The sequence below is a fragment of the Bombina bombina genome, chromosome 4 (assembly GCF_027579735.1).
Source record: "Bombina bombina isolate aBomBom1 chromosome 4, aBomBom1.pri, whole genome shotgun sequence".
In the NCBI taxonomy this organism is placed as follows: Eukaryota; Metazoa; Chordata; class Amphibia; order Anura; family Bombinatoridae; genus Bombina; species Bombina bombina.
Genome location: NC_069502.1, coordinates 880,286,463 through 880,312,079, shown reverse-complemented (window position 1 = coordinate 880,312,079; position 25,617 = coordinate 880,286,463). Strand labels below are relative to the sequence as shown.

Sequence of the window (25,617 nt, the reverse complement as noted above, 5' to 3'; positions counted from 1 at the left end):
ATATTTAAGGTGCCATTTTAATGCCCAGGATGATCAAGTTCTGCATTATAATTCTGATGCTTGCTGGCGTCTCATTAATAACCCAGTCATTGTTCTCTCCTAATTTAGGCTGAATTCTCTTTCTGCTAAATTCTACTCTAGCACACATAATATCTATAAAATAGCCATGATGGGGGTTTCCCCCTATGTTGACCAGACTATTGTGGTTATTAAAATGTCATTAATCACACACTTTGTGACTTATTATTTTGTGATCCAATATTTAAAAGGACATGACAGTCAAAATTAATATTTGTGCATTGAGAACAATACAGAGCAGTGTTTGCTAAGTTGAATATTATTGAAAACACTGTCATATAGTGCTCAAGATGTGCCCGCTCCTAAGCCTACCTAAGTATGCTCTTCAACAAAGTCCTGCTGTCTTTTCATTTATGCCCTGGGAAACCAGGAACTAGCCAAACTCCTCAACACAAACTAAAGAGGGCACATTGCTATCATGAACAATATATAGATGTTTCATTAAAGTGCTCTGGTGATAGAACGGTGCGTTGTCAGTAGAGGAAAATCCAGTCAGTACAACATTAAAACCTGCTGATCTTACACTGGGATTAAAGGGGCATTCTAGTGCCATCTATACTGGTGCTCTGAGACAAGCACCATTTACATGTCAATGGTGCCCATCTGGGTGCATATGAGTCCTCTTCTTGGTGTGTACGCTCTGTGCATATGCTCAATTCAACAACCAGAGGTTTGATATATGCTGAGACTGGCACCATGTGTGTGTGCTCCTGCGCTCATCTCTCAGGTAAAATAAAGACTAAGCAGCTCTTTAACAGACAGTACATTGCAAAGCTGCTATTTAAATTATACAGGGATTACAGAGCTACAGGATACTTTGTTCTATAATGTTTCTTAATCATGTCATATACCCCTGTGTGTAATTCCCCTTCACAGCTCACTGAGCACCACATTATAGGCCAGCTTACAAGTGGAGCATTATTTAACGCTACCGCTCAAGCATTAATTGTGCTAGAAGTAAGTTTTTTGCGCTCGTCTGGTTGAGCTTGTATTACGAGCTGAAAGTAAACTGTTTTCACTCTCACACCAACCCGATGTGCGTAAAAAGCCGAACTTAGAATACACAGTAGAACACTTTATTAAAAATGAATACTGCATAAATATGTTTTTCCATGTTTTCATCAACTTAATTTCAAAGGGCTCCAATACATATATACATAAATACATATGAACACACACACATACATATATACACATATACATACACACACACAAACAAACAAACATTGTTAGACATGTATGTATCTCAATGTTAAAGCCCTTTGCTTGCCTTTTTTCTACCCAACACCTGATATCTCATATCTTTCAACTCTTATAAATTTTATGTGCATTTTTAAAAAAATAATGTTTATTAGATGGTGTTTTTATGAGTGTAACTATACTTTGTAATGTGTTTTGTACAACTTTTTTGTTTCGCGAAACAGTTAACCAGAGCTCTGAGGACGCAGTAATCATTCTAGCGTAAATTGCGATTGCGCTCAAGCAATCACTTTTTACTTTAAATTTGTAATACCAGCGGAAAAAAAACATGAGCGCAAACAACTGCTATAAACCCCTTATCGCTTGTGCGCAAATGTTTGTGCTCCATTCATAATCTGGCCCTATAAGTTCTCACTTTATCCAGTGAGTATTTGTTTATTGTTCCCAGTTAGTAAAATTACAAACGAACATCAATGATTTTATTTCTAATCTGTGTTTCTTGTGGTTCATCAGTTACAAAATTATTAACTGAAATAATCTGAGTTTTAAAAGAAGATAAAACCATAGAACTCTCACCTGCAAAGACATCTGATAGGGTCTTCACTGGCTGAATATTCTGTACAAGTTCTCTATGGGCTCCTGTGTCTAGATTGTCATCACTGTGACCTGTTAGTTCTAATAGAGAATAAATTAATTTGTTTTTGCTAATCATGAAATACTTTTTTTGTTGCAGTATCTTACAATGCATTCCATTTTTTTTTTTTTTTAAAGATGATTTTTGCTGGATAAACCTACCTTCCCCTATCAGCCTTGCAGATACTGCCAACGCACATCAAAACATAAGAATGTGATGTGTTTCCTGATATTTTGTTGCATAAATATGTTTTTGTGTATAAAAAGTCACTTCTCCACTTTCTGTGCATCTCCTGAGTGAGATATTTTATACTTACATCTCCCAAAGGGAAAGCATCTCAAATCCGCATCGCAAGTTTTGCCCTTGAATAAACCGAGGGACACCCAGGAGTGTTGTTTTTACCATTCTATTATCCTCACAAGGTACTTTTAACTTATTGCCTGCTATTGAGATATATTTTCCTCTGATCATTTATCCTCCAAACTTTTCCTCAAGTCTTTTTATCTGTTAGCCAATTGGCCATTATCATTTAGCTTATTTGGGGAGACATCCCCTGTTTTATAATTGTTTTTATTTCTATATTTGTGTAATAAACTGTGTTTATTTTATAGCCATGTCTTACATATTTATCACTGAATAGCTATTTCTATAAAAGTATTGATTTATCATTCCTCACATTTTGTTAGTGATCTGTATTTGTTATCTCTAAATATACTTAGTCCATTTTGTAAACACATTTTATTATTTGCTTCATTAGCTGCATTTGCCACATTGATTATTCACCACTCAATTGTAAATCTCTAGTATATATACATTTTTATTCACATCTCACCCTATTAGCACTGACACTTCTCTTTTTACTATTGTAGTTGTTCATTTATTTATCCTGGAGGGGATATTTTAGTGTTAGCTGGGTCCTTTATTGTCCAGGGCGCTCTTTGACTGTTAACGTTAATATTTTATTACTAAACAGCGTTACCTGAGTTATTGTTTCCTGGGATCTCCATAGTCCTTAGTGCTTGGTGAGACTCCATCATGACGTCCTTGTAAAGTTCCTTGTGTCCCTCTATATACTCCCACTCCTCCATAGAGAAATACATGGCAACATTATCAAACTTTATAGGCACCTGAAACACACACACACACAACACATTCAGTGCTGACACCAGGACTGGTTCTGTCATACACTTTTACTGGCAGAGCCAGAAGAGCAAAGGTAATGCAGAGACACAGACCGCCGGTAGGAAACACACACAGGGCTAGATAGGTCAGTAAAAGGAGTCACTGTGCCCTGACATTGTTATAATGTCATTCACTAGCAGTGCTCACCTCTCACTCAGCTGGTGAATGCTGCTGTGGAGGGGGGTAATGTTACTGAGAACATAATGCCAGATGGGCCAGTAAAGTGCATCACTGTTGCCTACAGCTGCTATAATGTCATGTTCCCCATAAATGCTCAACTTTCCGCTTAGCCAGTGAATGCTGCAGTGGGAGATGTTACCAAGAACACGCAGAGACACAGACAGAAGGTAAGAAAATACACAAACTGTCAAATGGGTCAGAAAAGGGAGTCACTGTGCCTTGACGCTGGTATAATGTTCCATTCCCCAGAAATGCGTTTCATTCCAGTCAGCTTGTAAATGCTGCAGTGGGTGTGTGTGTGGGTTGGAGGTAATGTTACTGAGAGCATGCAGAGATACAGTCAGAAGGTAGACAGGGCCAGATAGTAAAGGGAATCACTGTGCCTTTACTCTGGTATAATGTCACATTTACCAGCAATACTCAACTCTGCTCAGTCGGTGCATGCTGCTGTGAGTGTGTGTGTGTGTGCAGGGGGGGTAGTTAAAAGGACATTAAACACTTTGAGATGGTAATATAAAATGATAAATCATATGGATACAAAAACTCTGCAATATACTTTCATTATTTTTTTTTGTCCCCTTTTCCTTTAATACCATTCTGAAATTGGGAGCTTTTTAGTTCCTGTTAGAAATGGAGGTGCAGAGCACTATTATATTCCACACAGCCATTGGCTGCACACACTAGTGACCGATTTATAGCTGTCCCTAATTGGCCACAGCACAGAAAGTAACATAAGTTACAACATGGCAGCTCCCATTGTTTTATAGACACTAAAATGTTAGTTATTTTGTCAATATTTAAACAACTAATGAAGCTTTAAAAAATGTATCTACGTTATTATTAAACTAATCTTTTATTAGGATGCTTCATTATATCTAGCATTTATGTAGTGTTTAATGCCCCTTTAAAGTAAAGTTTTCAATTCATATAATCAGATCTGGAATAAAAACAGTATTTTAATGGACTTTAATAAATCCATTCTAATGAAAATGCTCTATAACTTTTTAATTCTAATACCCACATCAAAAGTGATTTTTTTTTTGTGAGCTAACGATTTTAATTGTTCTCCAATTGGCGCTCTAGCCATACGGCAATCACTCAACTTAAAAAATAAATACAACTGTAGCTAGAACGCCAACTGGAGAAATTTCAAACCGTAAGCTCACCAAAAAAAAATCCTTTTAAAGTGGGTGGTTGGAGCTTTTTTTTTTTTTTTTTACTTCAGTGCTACATTAAAAAGTTAAAGCACATTACAACTGATGAATTAAACCCCATCTAAAATATCACTAACATTCCAAATCTGATGCTGGTCCCTGAGGGCCCCTGACTGCTCAATTGAATACGGGGCAATAAAGTTATGAGAAGAGTGGACTTTTGAGGTCAATTTATATGCATAATATCTTATTCTTTCCTCCTATCTTGCCTTTCTTTCTTGCTATAACCTAGAGTAAGTGAAGACACAAGAAAAAACCCATACACCAATTCTGGGTTACACAGGACCTAGGTTGGTTGCCCTAAGAACTGACATCTGACAATATGATGGATGTCAGATTTGTTATAAATTACCTGTAACAGCAGTCACTCATATCGCTGTTTATCGCTCCTAATTTTATTTTATTTTTTGGCTTGCACTACACTTTGGTTGTAATTCACAGAACTGTATAATCAAATATATAACTACTGTATTTAGTTGTATCCGCACATATCCAATTTATAATCTACAAACATATATGTCACAAACATATTTTACTCTGACCACAATTTATTTATTTTTTCACTAGCTTTGTCAGAGAGGTTCACCTCTCCCTCTTTTATCTATAGATACATTTTGAGGTCTTGTGTACTTTTTTTTCACTTTTAGGGTTTCTATGGAAAGGTTTGTCACACAAGTAAAAACTAAATCGCCAGCTATGCCGGCAAAACAGGGAGAGGAAAGCTAAGAATAGCGATATGGAAAACAGCATAGAGATTTTGTCACCAGTCTTGCTAAAAGCAGATAAACAGAACCTGATTAACCAGATTGCAGACCTGATTATGTCTCAATTTAATATTCTTAAAAGTGAAATCTCAGGCCTCACTGGGGAGGTGAGACAGTTTGCATCAAGACTTTCTGAGGTAGAGTCAAGAGTCTCTGATCTGGAAGACCAGACGGGCACACAAGAGTCAATCATAAAAAACCAAGGGGATTTAATTAGAACACTACAACTGCGGTTGGAGGGTCTAGAGGATCATTCCCGCAGAAATAATGTGAAAAATGTAGGTTTACCTGAATCCATCCAGCATCAAGAGCCAGTTCACTTTGTTTCAATAGAATTACCCCAATTATTAGGTCTCAAAAATCCAGAAAAGCCATTTGTAGTAGAAAGAGCGCATAGGCTAGGTGCAGTCAGGACTAACCCCGTTGTTATTTCCAGACCAAGACCAGTAATGGAAAAATACATATGTTTTCAAGATAAAGTTATGATTAGGAGTCAATATAGGAAATCTAACCCACTCATACGGGTCCAAGATAAAATCCTACTATTTCAGGATTTCTCCCTAGAAACTTCCCTTAAAAGAAGAGAAATGGCCCCATACTGCTCATTTTTATTTAAAAAGGGCATTCAGGCAAGACTGATATATCCTGCTAAAATACACTTAAATGTAAATGGTGAAAATCATACATTAAACAATCCGCAGGAAGCTAAAGAGTATATTAAGAACCTCAGTAATACAAGCTAATTAGAAACAGGAGGTATAGATAATGTTTTTTCTCCATCCTGACATTATATAATACCTGTTTTGCTAAAGATGGAGTTTACTGTTGTACTTTTGTGGGTTTTAAACAGTCTTTTTTTTTTGTCCCGCTCTCTTACTGTGTAATAGCTAGTAAAGGGAAATGCAGAATTTTCTCTCCTGGAATGTTGGAGGAATCCCTTCCCCAGCCAAAAGGAGTATTATTTTAAAACAACTTAAACCAGATGTGGTTCTTCTACAAGAAACCCCGTTAAACGAAAAATAAATTCCTAAACTGAAATGTAAATGGGTGGGAAACGTAATAGCTACCCCATGTTTGAAAGAGAGGTGTTGCCTTCGTCTTCTCTAAAACTTTAGCATACACTATTTTATCACAGGAGCTTAATAAAGGTGGTAGATATATTATAATTGAATTGGAGTGCAATGGTATAATTTAGGATATATGTAATGTTTATGGCCCAAATTACATAGACCCAGATTTCCGGGATATCTTATATACAAAACTCTTTCCATATACAAATAAAATTGTAATAATTGTAGGAGATATAAACATGACTATCTGCCCCCAAATAGATAGGATAAGGATAGGAAGTAACCCCCATGATAGGAGTAGAGAAAGCAAAACCTTTAAAAATTGTATTAACAAATTAAAGGGACACTAAACCCCAAATTTTTCTTTCATGATTCAGGTAGAGAATACAATTTTAAACAACATTCCAATTTACTTCTATTATCTAATTTGCTTAATTCTTTAGATATCTTTTGTTGAATAAATAGCAATGCACATGGGTGAGCCAATCACACAAGACATCTATGTGCAGCAACCAATCAGCACCTACTGATCCTATCTAGATATGCTTTTCAGGAAATGATATCAAGAGAATTAAGCAAATTAGATAATAGAAGTGAATGAGAAAAATGTTTAAAATGACATGCTCTTTCTAAATCACGAAAGAAAATTTTTTGGGTTTCATGTCCCTTTAAACTTACAGGATATCTGGAGAATCAAAAATCCAGATACAAGGTCATTTTCTTGTGAATACAAATCACACAGGATAATGTCACGAATTGATCTCTTTCTGATATCTGATAATATGATCAGATTAGAGCTGAACCCTACTATACAGGATATAGTGATCTCGGATCACGCAATTATAACATTAGGTGTAGAAGGGGCTAGAAATCAGCGGGACCAAAATAATAATTTTTTTCTTTCCTAAACATCTTTTACAGGACAATGATTTTAATAATTTTTTATTGCAGTATTGGACAGAATATTGCATTAACAATAGGGCATAGCTCGATAAAACAGAGATTTTCTGGGAAGCAGCGAAAGCGGTCCTCCGTGGTGAGATTAGGACATATTTGGTTAAATGGGGAGGGGGGGGGGGGAAGTAACTGCCAGGATCCTTCAACTAACCAATCAGTTGAGGAATGGCTATAAGGTCTACATAGTTAACTCTAGTGAAAGTACATGGGAAAAATATAGAAAAGCTAAATCAGAGAGAGATATTTCTCAAACAGAAGGGACTCAAGGAAGATCTAAAAACAGTTGTTTTTTTCAAGTTACCATGGTAGGTCTGCTAAGTTCCTGGTTCCTCCAAATAATGAAAACAGGGAAAGGTGGAAAAAACATAGCCCGTATACAAAAGGTTCACCTCATCACAAAATATCAGAAAGATATTGTATGAGAACTATCAAAAAAATATATATTCGGTTCAGAAAGTCAATGATACCCTGAAGTAAACTTTCTGGAGCAAAATCTATCTTCCTAAATTGTCTGTAGAACAGCTTCAAGGGTTAAAATCAGCCAATTTCAGCAGAAGAAGTTCTTATAGCTATTGAGAAAGCTAAAATTAATAAATCACCAGGGCCTAACCAGATACCAATGGAATCTTACAAGATGGTGAAGGGTAACATTCTTGATATCTTAATCTTTTTAACAAATATTATTACAATAACAAGATGAACTCAAACTATTTTACCACTTCCGTTGTCACTCATACCAAAAAAAGACAAAGACTCAGAGCTGCCCAGTGCTTACTGCCCCATCTCATTATTGAATAATGATTACAAGTTATTAACATCAATAGTTGCAGATAGACTTAAGAGATGTATCAATGAACTAATTCATGTAGACCAAACAGGGGTTATGATGGGTAGAAGCTCAACCAAAAATATACGAAAGGTGCTTTTGACCCTAGATTACTTTTGGAATAGAATTAAAAATGATCAGAAAACCTCTAAACAAGATATGGCGGCATTGACACTGGATGCAGAAAAAGCCTTTGATTCAATAAGCTGGAATCACCTATTTACATCTTTAACACAATTTGGCTTGACAGGTGGTTTCCTAAATTTTGCAAAACTGTTATAGAATAACCCCTGCTCATATCTATTAATTAACGGGGGACTTTCTCCTAAGATCATTTTAGCTAGAGGTACAAGACAGGGGTGTTCGCTTTTGCCGCTTCTCTTTAATCTATCTAATGATCTAATGAACCCTTAGCTGTTCGACTAAGGCAAGAGCTGGAGGGCATTACTATATTTAAAAACCGCAAGAGTACGCAATTTTTTGCTAAAAATAAATAAATCCTCAGATATGGCTGTACTGCATTGATTTGCATGTGATTTCTTGCAAACTAGCTCCATCTAGTGGTTGCTTTTAGCACACATTTGTAAAATGGCTGTTTTACTTTCACTTTCTGTTTGTGATCTCAGTAGCAGCCGATCACTCTATAGAAGTCTAAAAGCAGAGCCCATGCAGGAGATGTGAAAAGGAGGGAAAGCCACTTACTTATATTTCCCCCTAGGGATGTCTGCAGTCTGAAACTTAGGGTATGTAATCATTATGGAACCTCCCACACAATCTCCTGCTCTCTGAGAAACGGCTCAAATACATAGCAGATGCAGTAAACCCCACGACTGCCAAAATATTATAGTCATTTGTAAGAAAATCACGATTAAATTGCAATCGCGGTTTTTTTGGGTCTAAAATCGCGATTTTCATTTTAGCCCATATCGCCCAGCCCTACTATAGGTGGTAGTAAATATGTTCTGTCCCTTTATGCGGATGATCTCTTATTGTTCCTGCCCAAGAACAAGTTTAGTATACTCCTTGTATTAGAAATAATAAATGAATTTAGCATGTTTTCGGGTAAAAAATTAATCAGAATAAATCTGAATTGTTATGGATCAATAAAAAGAAAGATAGCTTAAGAGACTACCCTTTACAAACAGTAGAACAAATGAAGTATATTGGGGTTTACTTATCTAATAACCCTACCAACTGGTATTTCCTAAATTTTACAAAATTCTTTGGTGAAGCAAAGATTATGATGGATAAATGGAGGCCATTGCCTATTTCCTTGTCAGCAAAAATTGTATTTTTGAAAGCATTTCTATTTCTGCATCTTTTATACTTAATGCAAAACCTACAAATGTTCATTGAAAACATATATCTAAGGCAATTTAAGAAATTAGTTACAAAGTATTTGTGGGGAAAGAGGAAGGTACGTCTCTCTATGCGTTTTTTTGGAACAAGATAAATAATTTAGAGGATTTGGGTTACCAAACATTAAACTTTACAATTGGGTTACCATGGTTAAGATTGCAGTAGATTGGATAACAAAAACGAATCACTTCTCTTTCTCGGAAATAGAGGAGGATATGATTAAACCATTTACATTAAACGCAATTCTACACACACCGCCAAGTAAACTACCATTGGTTGTGGCATGACAGAAATTCTGTGGGGAACTTGACATAAACGACAGAATTTCCAGATATTTACCCATCTTAGGGAACCCAGAGTTTTTTCCGGGCCTCAACCCTGGGATTTTTCAGTATTGGTATTTGCAGGGATTCCGAAATGTTTATCAATTAGTGGAACCCGATACACAAATCTTCAAATCTTTTGAGCAACTTAAAGAGGAATTTGGATATCCCAAAACACCATTTCTTCGCTTACCTACAACTCAGACACTCAGTCTACCAAATTATGTCAGAACCTAATAGTAGCTGGGATTTAGGAGTTGCTGAAAGTGGTATTCATATTTTTAGGATTAGATGCTACTCGATTACGAACTGGTATAAAATGATTATGTTAAGATATGGACAATTATATTTAGAATCGATCCTCCCCAAATGGCAAGGATCTCTTGGAGATTTGGATATTTACGACATAAAAAAAAAAAAAAGTATCCAACTAGTAGGTAATACTAACACGATGTGGAAAGAGTCGCATAGTAAACTACTAAATTTCTCTTACATCTCTCCAGTGATCCTTGCTAAATGGGACTGTATATACCCTAATGCAGACATCATGCACTGCTTTTGGTACTGCCCAAAAATTAAAAGGTTCTGGAGTAGAGTAAATTTTTGGTTAAATAAATTTACCAACCACAATTTATCTTTCTCCTTAACAATTATCATTTTTTTGTACTATTCTAAAAGCCAAAATGCAATAAAGGATCAATCCCTAATTAACATCGCCATAATAGTGGCAAGGAACCTAATTCTGCAACATTGGAAGGTCAATAAACCCCCTAGTATTGCAGAATTCGTGCAAAAAATGTATCTACAAATCACACTAGAACAATATCAAATGGAGACAAAGAATGAGAAACAATTCAAAGCCTTTTTTGAAGAACATTTAAAATTAATAGTCATTTCCAATTGCAACACAGATATATTGTTTTTATTCTGCAATATGAGAGAGAGAGAGAGAGAGAGAGAGAGAGGGGCTAGAGTACAAGTTTAGTGATACTAATTGTACGTGGCACGCTACTTTGTTCTAGGCCTTGCACCATCAATATTGCTTGGTTTAGTATTAAAAATCATTGTTAAAAAAAATACTTGTTTTGTTCAGCTAAATTAGTGCATCGACTCACTAATTAGGCGGCTAGCCATAATTATGATGATAAGACTAACTGATTATCACAAGCATAATGTACACATAATCTGCTGTACCCCATTACTTTTAACCCCTAAAGTGCCAGGCCCCCAATTGTAATAAACCCCCACCACTAAACCAACTAACTACCATTAACCACTAATGAGTTGGGCCCTGTTTTTAAGCTGCTTATAACGTTTGTTTGCATACACAAAATTGCATAAACAAAATTCTTCATCATCATTGACTGGAAGTGCTAAAAATTTGTTGTAAATTCTTGAATATTTTTGGAGTTATAATATAATGTGATATTCTGTTATACGTTTAACCCCTTAACGACCGAGGTTGTGCCAGGCACGTCCTTCAAAATACGGTTGTTAACGGTCAAGGACATGCCTGGCACGTCCTCAGGGGTTTTAAGTGCTGGAAGTGATCGTGATCGTTTCCAGACGCTTTCAGGGTATTGCAGCGATGCCTCGATATTGAGGCATCGAGCAATATCCTCTGGTAAGCAACTGATCACCCAGTGATGGAACAAATCGTTGGTGGCATAGGAGGGATAGAAGGGAGGCAGGTGGGCGGCCTATTACTTGAGGGGGCGAGAGGAGGCGTGAGAGCGGTCATAAGAGGTCCAGGAGCGGGCGGGAGGTCTATGCTACGGCAAAAGTTTAGTGAGCGGGAAGGAGTGAGAAGGGGGATAAGTGTTGGGAAAGGGATCTGGGAGGGGGTAGGGTATTGAGGGGGGCAGCTACACTACAACATTTTTTTTTTTTTTAAACCTAATTTGTAGCAAACTAGGTACAGGCAGACAGCTGCCAGTGCCTAAGATGGTGGCAAATAGGTAGAGTGGGGAGGGTTACAGAGCTGTTTGGGGGCTAAGGGGGGTTCATACACTGCAGAATTGTCAGTTTTTTTTCCCTGTTTTGTTTGCCATGTGCTGCTGGCAGCCATTTTACTCACCTCTCTTGCTGACTATGGTGCATTGTGGGGGATGCTTCTAATTTCCTGCACTTCCTTCTATGGCCAGACTGGTGTGCATCATCTGTGTGAGACAGGATGCAGTCTCAGAATTGTGATGTCATCACTTATTATTTAAAGGGCCTCTGTTCAGTATGCTTTGCCTTTGCCTTGTCTCAGACCTGTTTGTGAGAGTTCCTGTGTATTACCTGGCTGTCTGATGTCCTTCCTGGTTCCTGATCAATGGCTTGTTCCTGACTCTGCTGTTTTCCTTGTTCCTGATTCCGGCTCGTCTGACTATTCGCTTTGGCTCCTGACTCGGCTCGTCTGACTACCAGCTCTGGTTTTGACTCCTGGCTTGTTATTTGACTTGTGGACTTTTTATTATTTTTTTGTTATTAATAAAGGTGTGATTATTTTTGCACTTCTCATCTCAGTCTGATTCCTGGCACCCTGACAAGAATATATATATATATATATATATATATGCATTTTATTTTAGTACTGGCAGGCTTTCTGCTAGTACTTAAGATGGGGGTGACAATTGTGGGTTGGGGAGGGAAGAGAGCGGTTTGAGAGGGATTTTGGAGGCATTAGGGGTGGTAGGGTAATCTATATACTAAAGCTAAAATTTACCCTACAAGCTACATAATTAACCCCTTCACTGTTGGGCATAATACAAAGTGTGGTGCGCAGTTGTATTTAGCAGCCTTCTAATTACCAAAAAGCAATGCCGAAGCAATACATGTCTGCTATTTCTGAACAAAGGGGATCCAAGAGATGCATTTACAACCATTTGTGCCATGATTGTACAAGCTGGTTGTAAATAATTTCAGTGAGAAACCTAAAGTTTGTGAAAAAGTGAAGAATTTTTTTTATTTGATCGCATTTGGCGGTAAAATGGTGGTATGAAATATACCAAAACGGGTTTAGATGAATACTTTGGGTTGTCTACTAAATATATATATATATATATATATATATATATATATATATATATATACACACACACAACACACACACACACACACACACACACACACACATGTGAAGGGTTATCCAGGGATTCCTGAAATTTTGAAAAAAGAAAAAAAAAATGGTTTGGAAATAGCAAAACACGTTTTTCTCTGAAAATAGAGAAGAGAGGAGCGCAGACTCAAATGCAGAGTAATAACAGTTTTAATATAACACACACAACAAATGGCCACTCACAAGATAAAAGTTAAAATTCAGCATATATGCAACAAAAACACCCAAGACTTATCGTCTCATGTCAGCCTCCTTCTGTATTCCAAGGATGTCAAAGTTGGCGTGTCCCTCCAATGCTTTCCAAAACACAGCCCGGTTGTCAAAATATGTCCGTTAAAAGTGTCTCCAAACGAAGTTCATGCAAAGGCATCAGACATGAACAACAGTGGTAATTGTACCTGTGATTCAACACTGGAATATGGGGCAAGCAGATTAAAGAAAGCGGCTATGTGGTAACGTTCCTCTGCTCTTATACCTCCAGACTCGTAGCTGCAGACTTAGAGCTGGGGCGGCTTCACAGGAACGGATGGCTCAGGGGTGGGCGGGTCTCTACGCGTTTCGTCACGTCTCGGCGTGACTTTCTCAAGAGTGATAGGTGAAGAGGGAGGAGAGGCTCTATAAAGGGGAGTGTAAATGCACACACCCACTTATTTGACCAATCACATGGGGTAAATGACGGCAATGTTGGATATCTGAGTTAAAAGAGACATAAAAAGGAAATAACAATACTTTCTTTGGGATATTACAATAATAAATACGATAAGCATGTACATATTAATTAATAAAATGGGCATACTAATAATACCATACAGTATAGAAACAAGACTATAAATAAATAAGTTAATAAGAATATGCTATGAATACATCGACCAATATTCAAGTATTAAAATATTATATATACTGAAAAAGGCATAAACATGTATATGAAAATTACATATAATAAATATAAATATATATATCTTAAAAATACTAATAATAGTGACACTTAATTAATATTAAAAAACAATAAAATTAATGTATGTTGTAAAACTATTTTATAAAAAAGCCTGCAAATCAATTTCTATATTTAACCCATTGGGCTCCATGCAATTGAGATTTTTAATCCAAAAGGTTTCTTTTCTCAATTGCATGGAGCCCAATGGGTTAAATATAGAAATTGATTTGCAGGCTTTTTTATAAAATAGTTTTACAACATACATTAATTTTATTGTTTTTTAATATTAATTAAGTGTCACTATTATTAGTATTTTTAAGATATATATATTTATATTTATTATATGTAATTTTCATATACATGTTTATGCATTTTTCAGTATATATAATATTTTAATACTTGAATATTGGTCGATGTATTCATAGCATATTCTTATTAACTTATTTATTTATAGTCTTGTTTCTATACTGTATGGTATTATTAGTATGCCCATTTTATTAATTAATATGTACATGCTTATCGTATTTATTATTGTAATATCCCAAAGAAAGTATTGTTATTTCCTTTTTATGTCTCTTTTAACTCAGATATCCAACATTGCCGTCATTTACCCCATGTGATTGGTCAAATAAGTGGGTGTGTGCATTTACACTCCCCTTTATAGAGCCTCTCCTCCCTCTTCACCTATCACTCTTGAGAAAGTCACGCCGAGACGTGACGAAACGCGTAGAGACCCGCCCACCCCTGAGCCATCCGTTCCTGTGAAGCTGCCCCAGCTCTAAGTCTGCAGCTACGAGTCTGGAGGTATAAGAGCAGAGGAACGTTACCACATAGCCGCTTCTTTAATCTGCTTGCCCCATATTCCAGTGTTGAATCACAGGTACAATTACCACTGTTGTTCATGTCTGATGCCTTTGCATGAACTTCGTTTGGAGACACTTTTAACGGACATATTTTGACAACCGGGCTGTGTTTTGGAAAGCATTGGAGGGACACGCCAACTTTGACATCCTTGGAATACAGAAGGAGGCTGACATGAGACAATAAGTCTTGGGTGTTTTTGTTGCATATATGCTGAATTTTAACTTTTATCTTGTGAGTGGCCATTTGTCGTGTGTGTTATATTAAAACTGTTATTACTCTGCATTTGAGTCTGCGCTCCTCTCTTCTCTATTTTCAGAGAAAAACGTGTTTTGCAATCAAGGTCTGTGGAATCACCTGTTCCAGAGGAGCTGCTGGAATCTTTTGCCTTATTCATATGATCTTTTTAGAACAAGTATAAAGAACTTTCCTTGCATTTATATCACTGGACATTTTGCTATTTGTATTTATATTTTATACAATAACATTTGGTATGTTTTACATATGATATTCAATTTATAATTTCCAGGATCATTGCGCTGCTTTGGTGTGTGTGTGCAAACACTCACCAATTCTTTGTGTTATATTTGGAAATAGCAAAGTGCTACTTGTATTTATTGCCCTATAACTTGCAAAAAAAGCAAAGAACATGTTAACATTGGGTATTGCTAAACTCAGGACAAAATTTAGAAACTATTTAGCATGGGTGTTTTATGGTGGTTGTAGATGTGTAACAGATTTTGGGGTCAAAGTTAGAAAAAGTATGTTTTTTTTCAATTTTTTCATCATATTTTATAAAAAAAATTTGTAAATTATAAGATATGATAAAAAATAATGGTATCTTTAGAAAGTCCATTTAATTGTGAGAAAAACAGTATATAATATGTGCGGGTACAGTAAATGAGTAAGAGGAAAATTACAGCTAAACACAAACCCTGCAGAAATGTAAAACCAGCCTTGGTCCTTAACGGTAAGAAAATTGACAAATGGTCTGGTCACAAAGCAGTTAAAGGAATATGAAAACCCACATTTTTCTTTCTTGATTCAGGTAGAGCATGCAATTTTAAAACAACTTTTTAATTTACTTTTATCATCAAATTTTATTCGGTCTCTTGGAATCTTTTAATGAAAAGCAGGGACGTACGCTCAAAAGAGTGTACGTGTCTGGAGCACTATATTGCAGCAGTTTTGCAAGAATGTTATCCATTTGCAAGACCACTAGATGGCAGCCCTATTTCCTGCCATGTAGTGCTCCAGAAACCTACCTAGGTATCTCTTCAACAAAGAATAGTCTGAGCACAAAGCAAATTTTATAATAGAAGCTGAAAACTTTTTTTTTTAAATTGTATGTGAATTGGGTTTCATATCCCTATAATGTCAGATTTCCTATGCTTTTTAATGTATACACACATTACATATATACATATCACATCAGCTCTCACCTCCCTTGTCAGCAGGTACATGATCTGCAGGGTGTGGGTCAGTATCCTCTCTGTTGTCACCTTGTCCCCAGTCATGTCACTCACTGTCAGTGAGTTAGTCACAAGCTGAAAGAGTGAAACATAAAAAGAACATAAGATTAACTGACCCCTCTCACATCAGGTGTGTGTATCCTGTTATGATGGTCACATTCTGAGCACTTGTGTAAAATTTTGTGACAAATTACAAGTGGCACGCTATTGTTAGCGCATGATGTAATAAGCAATATCGAGACAGTGCTAACTTGTGCGAATATTACAAGTTGAAAGTAAACGGGTGCACTCGAGCGCAAACAAAATGTATGCTCAATTGGTTAGTGCAAGTGAAGACCATGCATTAAAGTGATGGTAAAGTCAGACCTTTCACTTTATACTAAAAGATAATACGCATGGGAAATAATATAATAGCTCTTTTTTAAAACTACACCAGTGCCTGCAAGTAGGAATATATCCCTTGTTTAGACCACTGTCCATCAAATGTCTAAGACGACCTTCATCCGTTTTTTTTTTTACGCATTACCCCTTTCACCGATCATAAGTGTAGCCAGCTGGCGGGCTGAAGTGAATGTGAGCTCCTTATGCGCATGCGTTTTGTTGCGCAATACAGCTCAGCCTCTTTGACTGTCTCCGTGTGCGTTCCACACGATTAGAAATTGTCGTGCAGTATTTAAATTATAAAGGTAATTTTAACAGAAACCATTAATAATTTTGCAAAGTTTTTGCAGCAGTTTTGATTAATATGGTCTAATATATATATATATTTTAATTGGTACTAAATATATTGTTTACCATCACTTTAAGTGTAAGGGTTAAAAGAATGTGCACCAAACAACGCAAGTGCATTAAAAAAAAGTGTTAAACTCATATATACACTATGTCATAAAAAATATTCATATAAATATTAATAAATTGTTTTTATAAGTGTTATAAGTTATATAGCATAAGACAAAGTGTTTGACTTGAAAGGGTTATATATATATATATATATATATATATATATATATATATATATATATATATATATATATATATATAGTTAGTTCCAACAAGTATTGCACTCTCAGGATTTACATGAAAAAAGTCCGCTTTAATGGATGACGTTTCAGGGATCTCAACTGTTTTTTGATCTGAACAAAGGGACTTGAGATCCGTGAAAAGTCATCCATTAAAGCTACCTATTGGCTATATTTGCACCCAGGTAGCTGTACCTGGTGGGAGGATTCGTTCTGGCTGGAATATATATATATATATATATATATATATATATATATATATATATATATATATATATATATATATATATATATATATATATATATATATACATATATACATACATACACACACACACATACATACACACACAGTATCCCACAAAAGTAAATACACCCCCCACATTTTTGTACATATTTTACTATATATTTTCATGTGACAACACTGAAGAAATGGCACTTTGCTACAATGTGAAATAGTGAGTGTACAGCCTGTAGAACAGTGTAAATTGCTGTCCCCTCAAAATAACTCAACACACAGCCATAATGTCTAAACCTTTGGCGACAAAAGTGAGTACACCCTTAAGTGGAAATATCCAAATTGTGCCCAAAGTGTCAATATTTTGTGTGGCCACCATTATTTTCCAGCACTGCCATAACCCTCTTGGGCATGGAGTTCACCAGAGCTTCACAGGTTGCCACTGGAGTCCTCTTCCACTCCTCCATGATGACATCACAGAGCTGGTAGATGTTAGAGACCTTGTGCTCTCCCACCTTCTGTTTGAGGATGCCCCACAGATGCTCAATAGGGTTTAGGTCTGGAGACATGCTTGGCCAGTCCATCACCTTTACCCTCAGCATCTTTAGCAAGACAGTGGTTGTCTTGGAGGTGTGTTTGGGGTCGTTATGTTGGAATACTGCCCTGCGGCTCAGTCTCCGAAGGGAGGGGATCATGCTCTGCTTCAGTATGTCACAGTACATGTTGGCATTCATGGTTCCCTCAATGAACTGTAGCTCCCCAGTGCCGGCAGCACTCATGCAGGACCAGATCATGACACTCCCACCACCATGCTTGATTGTAGGCAAGACACACTTGTCTTTGTACTCCTCACCTGGTTGCCGGCACATACTCTTGACACCATCTGAACCAAATTTATCTTGGTCTCATCGGATCACAGGACATGGTTTCAGTAATCCATGTCTTTAGTCTGCTTGTCTCCAGCAAACTGTTTGCGGGCTTTCTTGTGCATCATCTTTAGAAGAGGCTTCCTTCTGGGACTACAGCCATGCAGACCAATTTGATGCATTGTGCGAGGTATGGTCTGAGCACTGACAGGCTGACCCCCAACCCCTTAAATCTCTGCAGCAATGCTGGCAGCACTCATACGCCTATTTCCCAAAGACAACCTCTGGATATGACGCTGCGGCTGAGCACGTGCACTCAACTTCTTTGGTCGACCATGGCAAGGCCTGTTCTGAGTGGATCCAGAACAAAAGAGTTTTGACAAAGACTGACAATATAAAAGTTCCATTTTTTTTTTCTAGGGACTGTTTTCCTACCTTGATACTTCGGAGAGTGCCTTCGTTTTCCTTTTAACTGTGATACCTAATAAAATGGAACTTTTATATTGTCAGTCTTTGTCAAAACTCTTTTGTTCTGGATATACTTTTGCCAGTTAGACAAAGACTGACTGCCCTCCTGGTGACAGCCAGGTATTAGAGTCAAAGCTGAAAACAGATTGCTGAATACAGACCCCTGATTCTCCTGGCTGCAAGCTGCTCCTTCTCCCCGATTGGCTGATGAGAGAGACGTCGGAAGACGCCAGAGTACAGAACTACTTGGCGCAATACCGATAAGACTGCTGCTGTTTAGACGAGAGGATCTTCACACAGAGTGACTGGATGGGCTGCCCTGTTGCGAGGGAGTATTGCCGAAGTATCCATACCGGCTTAGGTGCCCGAAATCCAGATATCCTACTTTTCAGCAGACATTCCTGGTATTTGAATAGGAGCTGTGCATCGTTTTTGAGAAGCAAGCATTAGGTAAGAGAGTCTCTTAAGGCTCTTGGGGAATGCTTTTATCCTTAACTGTATAGGCTCTATAGTAAGCACTAACTGTGAACTTTAGAGGCTAATATTAACTGTATAAATCTTTCCTTCACTGGCTGTGGTATACTAACAGATTTACACCCAGAGCGTTGTTTCAAGTGATTTTCGCCCCCTTCCTTTTCTGCTGTTCTGAGTGGAACCTGTCCTGTGAAACCACTGTATGGTCTTGCCCACCGTGCTGCAGCTCAATTTCAGGGTCATGGCAATCTTCTTATAGCCTAGGCCATCTTTATGTAGAGCAACAATTCTTTTTTTCAGATCCTCAGAGAGTTATTTGCCATGAGGTGCCATGCTGAACTTCCAGTGACCAGTATGAGAAAGTGTGAGAGTGTTAACACCAAATTTAGCACACCTACTCCCCATTTACACCTGAGACCTTGTAAAACTAACAAGTCACATGATACCGTGGAGGGAAAATGGCTTTGTGTTGAGTTATTTTGAGGGTAGAGTGAATTTACACGGTTATACAGGCTGTACACTCACTACTTTACATTATAGCAAAATGTCATTTCTTCAGTGTTGTCACATGAAAAGATATAATAAAATATTTACAAAAATGTGAGGGGTGTACTCACTTTTGTGGGATACTGTTTATATACATACACACATACATATATATATCTATATATATATATATATATTATATATTGTATATTATATATATACACACACATATACATACACACACATACACAAAGTCCCAAAAAGAGCACTCTTGCCTCAATGCACAACTCCCAGGGTGCCCACGGTTCAATACATAGGATATAAGGAGGCACTCACTGGTCTTTTTTCAATAGTGAAGTTTAATAAGCGTGACGTTTCGGGGGGACACTCTCCTTCCTTCTGAGGAAGGGGAGTGTGTCCCTGAAACGTCACGATTATTAAATTTCACCATTGAAAAAGACCACTGAGTGCCTCCTTATAATATATATATATATATATATATATATATATATATATATATATATATATATATATGTAAACAAAGACGAAAAAGTTCTCGCAGGCTGATTAAATAAACACAGTTCCTTTATTGGTTCCAACAATTGTTGGTAAAAAAGACCCGGAGGGTCTACAGCAGAAATAGGTTATAACACACTCAGCAGTAAGCATTGAATGCTGACATGTTTCGGCCAGGAGGCCGTAATCGTAGCTGTTCAATGCTCCTGCTGTAAAACAATTTAAAAGCAGTGCCCACTTACTATTGGTCACCAGTGGACCAATCAACTGACCAAGTTAGTAGGTGTGTGTTAGCATAACCTTATAGAACAATCAACCTATTAGTCACCCTAGTGAGTGTGTTACTAAACTTTTATAATACATTATGTTGTATGCTAAGGGAAAATATAAAAATTTCAAATATATGTTGTGTAGCAATATGTACAGAATGTATGCCCAAATGCCCCCTAGAGTGATCTACTATATATTTATAGAGATGTTAACTGTTTTAATTTAAGGATTTTTATCCTCACAGTGTTAGTATATGTGTTAGCATTGGACTCATCTATACTAATGATATTTAAGGTGGTATAGTATATCTCAGTAGTCATTAAGGTGTCTCAGCTATAGCTCTAAATAGGATTCAATGTTGTTATAGTAATAATAATTACAGTCTAAACCATAGTTACTAGTCTAAAACAAAACCTTAGGACAATGGACCTGTCATATTAATAAATGTGATTAATATATGCACCTTGCCTACTCTTTGTTGGGGTATAATAAGGCAACACTAATCTATGTCTCTTCCTATGTAGCAATAGTAATGACTTGTGTACGTATGATCTGCTTGATTTATGTGCGTAAACATAAACATACCCTAACCACATATGTACTAATTTACGTATACATGCACCTATATACACCTATATACACGAGCGGCGGTTTGCACCATTATACCAATAAGTAGTAATGTTTATGTTAGTGTGCTTGCTGAAAGTTAAAATCCTAAATGTTGTCTCTATATTCTTAAGACCGTCAGATGTAGTCATGAAGAGTATGTTCTGGACCCACTATTTCCAATGATTAATTAGGTCGTATTCTGAATTCAGACCTGTTGGAACTCTAGTTTTTAATTTGAAGATCCAGAACATCTCTCTCTTATTCAAAATGTTGTCTTTGTCTCCACCTCTAGGTGGCGTGGTAATTTGTTCAATGATTTGCCATCTGAAGGTATCTAGCTGATGTTTTTTGTTAAAGTGTCTGACTAAAGGTGTGCTTGCTTCCCCTTTGGTGATGTTGGCATCGTTTGTAGTTAAACCTACGTACTGTAGGTCACATTGAATGCAGGTGATGACATATATAATGTATGATGATGTGCAATTGACACATTTATCAATTTTATAAGTGTCACCAGTGACCGCTGAAATAAAATTGTCTGAAAAGATTCCAAAGTCACATGGCCTGCACTTTGTTTTGCCACATCTATACATCCCTTTGTGTTCCAGCCAAGAACGAGTATTGGATGGAGTATCTTTGGGGAGCTCTGATGGTGATAGTATGTTCCCTAGTGTTTTGCATTTCCTGTAAGAGCAACGCAATCCATTTTCTACACATTGGTCTAGCTTGGGAACTGCTGCCAGTAGTCTAAAATGTTTTTGGACAATGTTACATATAGCTGCATAGTCAGTGCTATAATCCGTTAAAAAAGTGACTTTAGGGGACTTAACTTCTTTATCTCTGTGTTTGATATTATCAGTTAGAAGTGTATTTCTAGGAATCTGTTCTACTTCCTTCTGTGCCCTCTTTACTGTATGTGTGGAGTATCCCCTTTGTTTTAAGCGTGTTCTCAAAGCTTTACTCTGTACTTCACAGGCTGTATCCGAAGTACAGTTTCTCTTCACCCTTATCATTTGTCCCTTTGCTACTGCGAAGGGAACATGTTTGGGGTGGCAGCATGTAGCATGCAATAGTGAATTTTTCGTAATGGGTTTCCGGTAACTATCACAAACAATGTTCCCTATTTCACTCACACTTAGGGTGAGGTCCAAGAAATGAATCTGTTCAAAATTAATCTCCCATGTAAACCTAAGTCCCACATAGTTGTTATTCAAATTATGTAGGAACTTTTGAAGGTCCAGATCAGTTCCATGCCATATGATGATCAAGTCATCAATAAACCTCTTATAGAGGGTTATACTGTCTTTGTAGGGGTTCTCATCTCCATAGATGTGGGACAGCTCCCACCAACCCATAAAAAGGTTGGCATAGGAGGGGGCACATTTTGCCCCCATTGCTGTCCCACATCTCTGGAGATAGAACTTCCCCTTGAATTTAAAATAGTTGTGGGTGAGCATAAACCTCATTGCTCTCAATACATAATTTCTAAACTCTTTGCTGTAATTAGAAAATCTAGTGAGAAAAAAATCATTACTACTTATTGGTATAATGGTGCAAACCGCTGCTCATGTATATAGGTGCATGTATACGTAAATTAGTACATATGTGGTTAGGGTATGTTTATGTTTACGCACATAAATCAAACAGATCATATGTACACAAGTCATTACTATTGCTACATAGGAAGAGACATAGATTAGTGTTGCCTTATTATACCCCAACAAAGAGTAGGCAAGGTGCATATATTAATCACATTTATTAATATGACAGGTCCATTGTCCTAAGGTTTTGTTTTAGACTAGTAACTATGGTTTAGACTGTAATTATTATTACTATAACAACATTGAATCCTATTTAGAGCTATAGCTGAGACACCTTAATGACTACTGAGATATACTATACCACCTTAAATATCATTAGTATAGATGAGTCCAATGCTAACACATATACTAACACTGTGAGGATAAAAATCCTTAAATTAAAACAGTTAACATCTCTATAAATATATAGTAGATCACTCTAGGGGGCATTTGGACATACATTCTGTACATATTGCTACACAACATATATTTGACATTTTTATATTTTCCCTTAGCATATAACATAATGTATTATAAAAGTTTAGTAACACACCCACTAGTGTGACTAATAGGTTGATTGTTCTATAAGGTTATACTAACACACACCTACTAACTTGGTCAGTTGATTGGTCCACTGGTGACCAATAGTAAGTGGGCACTGCTCTTAAATTGTTTTACAGCAGGAGCATTGAACAGCTACGATTACGGCCTCCTGGCAGAAACATGTCAGCATTCAATGCTCACTGCTGAGTGTGTTATAACCTATTTCTGCTGTAGACCCTCCGGGTCTTTTTTACCAACAATTGTTGGAACCAATAAAAGGAACTGTTTTTATTTAATCAGCATGCAAGAACTTTTTCGTCTTTGTTAACATTACCTATTTACCAGGACTCGCTAAGCTGACTAGGCTCCCCGGATGTTCAAAGATTGAGTCTATAAACGCTGACTAAGGAGGAACGCTAGTGATTGGCCAGTGACGAGACACACCCCCGACCCGGATATCCTAGGCGGTTGGATCCATGCCACGCGGCGGCTTACGGCGAGAGAAGTGAAGGACCGGAAAGGATTGTCCTGTGTACAGCACGCTACGAGTGTGCTCAGACTTTGTGGATCCCGCAAAGAGGAAAGGAGACATACGCAACAAAGCGATCACACAAAGAGGTGGTGAGTCACTGCAGCTACATGCTGCAGATTACTTGTGGTTTGCGTCTGACAAATAGATTTAAACTCCCACTCCTCTGTATATTTAGTGTGTATCGAGTGTATGTTTATTATTCAAGTGACCTATCTAAATGGTAACTATGTGACAATATGGGATACTGAGAGACCACATAGTGTTTCACTCTGATATGAACTAAGAGGGGGTTTAACGTCTTGCCAATCATTAAACAGTGCATAGAAGAAGAAATTTATGTTTCAAAACGCACTGATAGTCTCTTTGATGAACAGTTACAGCACATGCTGGGGTGCAGTATTTTGGTGGAACTCCATTGTTGTTATATATATATATATATATATACACACAAAAAATGTCTGAGGATGGACCATATAGGTCCGAAAACGTTCACAAATAAAGTGTAACATTTACTAAAGAAATCCCATTGGAGTACGCTCCTACATTTTGGTGTGTATGTGTATATATATATATATATATATATATATATATATATATATATATATATATATATATATATATATATATATATATAATCCACCAAATAATCGCACTCTCTGGATTTTAAGCACAGAGCAAAACTGTGTTAATATTCAAATCTTTTTTCGTTTATTGCACAAAGTATCATTAAATAAGTGTATGTTAAATTATGCAATTTTGTGCTTTTTAATAGCAGAAAATGTTATAAGATTAGAAAGTAATACATTGGCAACATTTTCTGTGGAGAACACTGTGTGTGTGTGTGTATATATATATATATATATATATATATATATATATATGTGTGTATATATATATATATATATATATATATATATTAGGGCTGCAACTAACGATTATTTTCATAATCGATTAATCGGCCAATTATTTTTTCGATTAATCGACTAATCGGATAAAAAGATAATCAATAATAGTTTTCTATGTTTTAAATAAAATCCACATAATGAGTGTTACAAATATAAACTTCAGACTAATACTTTACATTAACACAACTGTTTCTTCAATTTTTAAGCAGCAGAGCACAGTTTTATAATTATACAAAACAAAACCACAAACTTTTTGAAAAGAGGTAGAACTAGAAAGAGTTGGACTATCACTGTTAATAACATTCTGTTATTCACTATTTCAGAAACTTTGCATTGAAATGCAAAAATCTCAACATGTCCACATGCTTCTGGCTAAGGCTGGTTCTCTGTTTGCAGCTATATTTCCTGCAGCAGAGAAAAAGGCTGTTGAGGTGTATACGTAGGGTTTTGCCAATTTCACCAAAGTGGGATATTTATCTTTGTTAGCTCTTCACCAATGCTAAGTGTTTTCTACCTTGGCAAGGGATCTCTTAATAAAGTAACCCTTGACTTCATTGTAACATAAAAATATCTTGAATATCTATATGCAATGGTAAATAACCAGCTATAAGGTTAGGGGAAATATCTAGTCCGCTCTAAAAATAACGAATATATACTTATTGAGGTTGAATCTGGTACATATTATCACAATTTATTAAACATATAAAAAAACAATAAAAAACAAGATCAAAAGCGCTAAGGACTGTATATCATTAACAGCACAAAGCCTTACACATTTATTTATACAGTACATATAATCAGCAATAGCAAGCAATACGCTAATAATTGTGCAAACAGATAATAGTGCACATCAATTTAAATAACTCCCATCAATCTAGGGGCAAGGTGTAAACAACAAGCTTGGCACTATATCATGAAAAGCATAGTAACAAATCACCAGATTTAATATAAACAATC

The 25,617-nt window shown here is 36.6% G+C and overlaps 1 protein-coding gene across 2 annotated transcripts in view; it reads right to left on the bottom strand.

Moving 5' to 3' along the window:
* The window catches only part of LOC128657416 (oocyte zinc finger protein XlCOF7.1-like), a 114,765-nt gene that overhangs the window by 52,201 nt on the left and 36,947 nt on the right, over positions 1–25,617 (bottom strand). The window contains exons 3-5 of one of the 2 annotated variants that reach the window (XM_053711758.1): positions 16,128–16,232; positions 2,892–3,039; positions 1,855–1,953 (exon numbers count right to left, since the gene is read on the bottom strand). In XM_053711758.1, the coding sequence (XP_053567733.1) occupies positions 1,855–1,953; positions 2,892–3,039; positions 16,128–16,232 (352 nt within the window). The remainder of the gene's footprint in view (positions 1–1,854; positions 1,954–2,891; positions 3,040–16,127; positions 16,233–25,617) is intronic. The other variant, XM_053711759.1, reaches the window with a different exon arrangement.